Consider the following 5782-nt stretch of genomic DNA (forward strand, 5'->3'; position numbering starts at 1 on the left):
ATGATCGTCCATAGTCAGTTTAGTGAAAAGTCCTGTTAAACTAAATAATTTGTTTTAATTTCTAAAAGGAACTACTCATCTAATTAGCTTCTCTTTTTCCATATAATAGTCATACGAAAAATAATATTTATAATTTTGCTATATATATATATATATATATATATATATATAACAGAACAAGTCTTCTAATTAGATACAAACCCAAAATGAAAGTGCAAAGGACATAAATTTAATGAAAGAGGAGGTGGGAATAAAAATATTCCCAGAGGATAAAGAACAAGTTCCATTGGCATCTCAATACAATAACTGTAGCCACATTCATTTTCTAAATATATTTTTTTCTGAACTGATTTTCAACATATTTTACATAATAACTAGTTTTAATATTGTTTTCCTCATATTGTAGTGCAGGCCAGCATGTAAAATACACTTGGTCTGATCATTAATAGTAGAGGAGATTGGGTAATGCAATAATTATATCTCTCCCAGGAAATTCTACAACGTTGTGTTGTCATTTATGACACATGATCTTTTGTCTCTTAAAAAGCAGTAGTGGTCTAGCTTCAAGTCAAGCAGCAGCCACAGTTTCACTTTTACGAGAAGACTTGGAGCTCGTGGTGGATGCTGATGCATGACGTTCTCCTTTCTTTGATGTTATCATAACGTTGCGGTTTTCTTTTCTCTCGTCTTGTTTCATCTGCTGTGCTCTGCACTCTTGACTGCAAAATGCCGTATCTCCCCTGCAATTTTATCATATAGAAGAAGAAGAAAAAAAAGTACTTAATACAATTAAGCACTTCATTGAAGAAGAAGAAGAAGAAGAAGAAGAAGAAGAAGAAAAGAATCATCCAATCATATTCATCCTTGCTAATTGATAAAATCTTTGGCTTATATATATAGTATAGTACAAGGAGAAGACAAAATATATCAAAATTTGAAGAGTTGAATTTGCAAATAAATATTTGAGACTAAGAATTAGGGAAAAAATAAATGAAAAAGAAAGCTTAGATCGGAGGCATCAGGCATGAGGAGATCAGTTTCGGATCTTATAAATATATAAAGAAAACACGAATTAAAGAATCTAACAACAAATTTCAGCATTCAGTTGAATAAAATACACTAGATCATAATTGAACAAAATAGGATGTAATATTATCGTAGAAGATACCGTTTTTTTTTTTTCTTGAGTCAGTAGAAAATGATTTTCTTTTGCTAGAGCCTAGAAGTGGAAGCTAGTGATAAATTTTACTTCATTACATGACATTTTCTTTTTGCTAAAATCTTCATTTCTCATCATTCACGAAGCAAAATAACAATATACGGTCATAGGTAGATCTTTACATGTCCACCAAGCTTCTAAGCTAAAAATCCTTCCGAATTAATGAAAACAAAAGAAAAGGTACGATTGGAAAAAAAATCCCTTCAAGAAGACAAACAAAATCGAAGAAATAATTCGAATATATATATATATATATATATATATATATGTATATGTATATGTATATATGTATATATGTATATGTATATGTATATATGTATATATGTATATATGTAAACATACCTGTACATGTATAAATCTTTCCCAGGAGCCAACCGACGTTTACAAAGGCCACAGGTCCGCAAGAAATGAGAATCCTCCACAAAATGATTACCAGAGCCACTGCTCTTATGGTGGTTTCTTGGTGACAACACGGAGGCCAAGAAAGGTTGATCGTGCAAGAATCCACTAGTATTCTCACCACAAGAAGTATCCATCATATTGTTTTTGTTGTGATAATCAAGAGACCCTTCTTCGAGTCCTGCAGTTGCATGGAGACCCTTGATGATCATTTGATGATTCTGGGTAGTATCATCAGAAGGCTCAGATGAGCCGGCGCCCACGTTGCTCGGAAGATCAACGGCAATACCAGTCATGCTTGTTGTTCTTCTCATGGGTCCCCTTGGACGCTTCCCTAGTGACATACCTTAATTCTCTCTCTTTGTTCCCTTCTTTCACTATTCAGAGAGAAAGAGATGCTAATCTATTGGTATGGTGAGAGGGATAATGGAAGGAAATGAGAGAAGATAATTAACGGGAGGAGTATACTGGGGTGGGGGTGACTGAGAGAGAATCTAGGCCGTTGCTTGCGGGAACCGGGTTCTAACACCTCCACGTCACGCTTCTTTGCTCTCTTTGCTTTTATGAATGCTGTCTCCTCTCCACCCTTTCTTGGTTTTTTATAAGGGTTATTTGTTTACTTGTGATTTTCTTTATGCTTGCAAACAAACTCATGTTACGTCAAAGCATGAGTAAAAAACAAACACAATAATGCTCTTGTTAAGGCATCAATATTTTCAATTAAAATATGTGTACTATCTGCGGGATAATACATAAACCTAATTGAATTTTCTTTATAAATTAATTACATGTATGATCTGCCTCTCGTGTCCGCACTTAAGATTTCCTTAATTCATCAAAGAAGATTTCCAAAATTCTATGAAGCCACCTCCGTTTTGATCCATCAGTAATAGTTTGATCAGTTAAGGACTTCTGCATCTACCTTCCCGGGTCCTGTTGAGATTTTGGGATCATATTAACGAGGCTGGGGTTCTTCCTCCCAGGAAAGTCTTGGAGATTAGTGGACATCTTTCAGTGCAATCAAGTCAGTTGAATAATTGAATCAAATCACTCGGTGGATACTACTACTTACTGGGTTTGACAAAACCGAGGAGGTACAGCAAATTCTCAATGAAATTTCTCCGTCGATCAAGAAGGTATAGGCTGTCATCTTCATTCACAAGAAAAGACAAGTTAATGGTGTCACTGACTCACTAGCAAAGAAAGGTATATGGATCATGCGTGCTGAGGATGTCATTGCTTTGTTTTGATGTGCATACTATCCCAGGTGATTCTGTGCTCCTGTTAACAGCGAGACTCATTTTTGTTGGCCACTGAGCTGAGTTGAGTTTCATTTACATGTAAAAGCAAAGACAATAGTGTTCACAACTACCCGGATATGGTGAGGTGATTAAGAATGTGGTAATAATTATATTTTGAAGTGATTTTTATTTTTTTAAAATTATTTTCATTATCAACATATGAAAAAACATAAAAAAATTAATTTTAAATTTAAAAAAATCAAAATTTACCCATCTTCCATCTACAACGCATTACCAAATGGGGCTTAGAATTATTTAAATGGAAAAAGGGATGTGAAATATTTATGGTCAAATTATGCGCAGTCACAAACATTTTAAGTTCTTTTAAAAAAATAAAATTCCCTCATTTTTCCATCATTTATATCGCCCTCCCACTCTCTACTTCGTTCATTCTCTCCATCATTCTTTTCTCTCCGTCCCCCACTCAAATGCATTTTCGCTTCATCCACCTTCGTCTAGTCACTTTGACTCAATCTCTTTAGAATTCAACTCATTCTCTAGTCCTCTATCTCTTGCCCTATATTTCATTCTTCACTCCATCACTTTCATTCTGAATAGTGTTGCTTCTCATTTTATTCTATCGTATTTTATCTAAATTATCATTTAAGTTTCTCGTAAAAAATTATGCATCAATTAAGAAGTAATTTAAAATTCTTATTTTACTATTTAAATTAAAGATGATGATGATGGTGTTACTCTCCAAGAAGTAAAATAAATGATGATGGTGATAGTTAATATTAGTGGTAATTATTTAAAAATGATGATGATTATTAATATTAATTATTTTGGAAGAATAATTATTTAAGAAACCGTGATGATTATTACTACCATTAATACTCAATTACTTTTTATTTATAAGGATTAATTTTTAATTCTAAACAAAATCTTGTCACTTTTTTATTTTGTTATTTTTGTGACAATTTGCAACTGCAATTTTGCCACAAATTCCTACCAAAATATTAAATTCTCTCAAAACAAAATTTTTTATTTGTGATTTTTTAAAATAATAAAATAATTTTCTAACCAAAATTGGTCACAAAACTAAATCATGGTATATTTGTAGCTCTTAAAATTATTCCATCACAAAGCCGCCATAATAAATTTATGACTGAACTCTCTTTTTATGAGCGAATTTTCAATCACAAAAGACACTATTTTGTAGTGATAGGCTAATATGAAAACATTACATGGGTAAATATAAATTTAAAAAATTAACAAGCATATAGTGAAAGGTCCCAAAATCAAATAATTTTCAAAAATCATATCTCTATTATATTTAATTTTTTTTTAGTAAAACCAGTAATGTTTCTCCATGTCTCCAAACAGGTGTCTATATTTCCAATAAAATCTTCATGAAAAAAATATCAAGTTCTTAATTAAATTCTTCAAATCTTAGTCATTGTTAATTTATCTCAAAAGAATCAGGGATCCTTTTCTAGGTCTTTATTACCATTTATCTCCATTTTTCCATGACCACTTAACTTAAAAGGATCGGGTATCCTTCTACAAGTCTTCATGGTCACTTATCTCTATGTCTCTGTGATCACTTATCTCCAAAAGGATTAAGGATCCTTCTTTAGGTTTTTATGACTACTCATAGGACATTTCCCTCTAATCCATTCTTGAAATCATACACAAGCTATAATATTTACTTTTTTATTCATCTTATTATATTATTACTATATTACCTTTCTAACCAATTCTTACATTTGAGGCACTTCCTAACAAGTTATACATTAGGGATAGATAAGTCTAGTAACATGACATGTATAAGACAATTATGCTAAAGGGATAAACAAGTTTGGTAACATGACATGTATAAGTCCCTCTTATTTCTAATAATTAAATCTTTCAAACATGATAGTTTAAAATAGTTGAGGAGGAAAATAACGGTGCATTAAAAAAGCACTTAAAATGACCCAATCAAGGTTGTTTGTTAATAGTCTAATCAAGGCCTAAACAAGGAAAGAAAGAAGGCTAGAGGAGGGGAGGAAGAGGGAAGAGAAATGGGTAGCCTAAAAGGCCCAACCAAACCCTCTTAAATTTATCCAACCAAAGCTATGAAGATCAGGCCTAACTTTAGGTCCAATCGAACCCTCTCTTGGCCTAACTAAGGCTTACACATCAAAAAGAAAAAAGAAAGTTGTCTTCAATAGGGAAGAAGAGAAAAAATATGCATAAAAAGTAAGGCAATAAGAAAAAAATGAGGAAAAGAAAAGGTGGAAAAAATACATCGTCAAAGCATCATCGTGCGTTCATCGTATGTACACACCACACTATCATGAAGCTACCAATAAGATGATCCAGAAAACACTAAAAAAGACTATCATAGAAGCTCGTATCTCGTTACACACAACAACCTCATTTCATGTGTTGTTACATGTGTTACACACCCCTAATATTATTTTCTCTTTTTTTTTCACTTTGATCATTTATTCTCTAATAATTTTTTAATTTAGTTTTGAATTTCATCTCAACCAAGCCCAATTTTGGACCCAACCTAACCCTTTTCTTCTTAGCCCAACCTAACTTTCTTTTCTCCAAGCCTAATTTAACCCTCTCATCTCCAACAAAACCCTTTCTAAGCCAAGTCTAACCGACCTTTATTTTAAACCCAACCAAAGGTAGAGAAAATAAAGAGAATGAAAATTTTTTTAGCCCAACCAAACTCTACACCTAACCTACATTTGCAATGACCACCCTCTCTCACTAATAACTATCCTTCTCAATCAAACTGTCTTAGGCCAACTTTTTCACCAATGGCTATATCAAAGCCTAACTTTGAACTAAATCTCTTGGCTTAGACATGCTTTACACTAATGACTTACTCTCAAGGACCAACCTATCATCTAATGGCAAACGT

The 5782-nt window shown here is 32.7% G+C and overlaps 1 protein-coding gene across 1 annotated transcript; it reads right to left on the reverse strand.

Moving 5' to 3' along the window:
- Positions 1-207: 207 nt before the first annotated feature.
- On the reverse strand, positions 208-2191 carry LOC133693281 (FCS-Like Zinc finger 7-like). The gene is made up of 2 exons (XM_062114468.1): positions 1562-2191; positions 208-740 (listed from the first exon to the last, which is right to left on the reverse strand). The coding sequence occupies exons 1-2, from the start codon at positions 1960-1962 to the stop codon at positions 569-571; spliced, it is 573 nt and encodes a 190-aa protein (XP_061970452.1). The 5' UTR covers positions 1963-2191; the 3' UTR covers positions 208-568.
- Positions 2192-5782: the final 3591 nt, after the last annotated feature.

The sequence above is a fragment of the Populus nigra genome, chromosome 5 (assembly GCF_951802175.1).
Source record: "Populus nigra chromosome 5, ddPopNigr1.1, whole genome shotgun sequence".
NCBI lineage: Eukaryota > Viridiplantae > Streptophyta > Magnoliopsida > Malpighiales > Salicaceae > Populus > Populus nigra.

What these genes read in the sequence shown, in the direction of transcription:
- LOC133693281 (XM_062114468.1), bottom strand. Translation starts at nt 1,962, where the DNA reads ATGTCACTAGGGAAGCGTCCAAGGGGACCCATGAGAAGAACAACAAGC. An exon ending in AAAGATTTATACATGTACAG is followed by an intron (nt 741 to 1,561) that starts GTATGTTTACAT and finishes ATAAAATTGCAG; the next exon opens with GGGAGATACGGCATTTTGCA.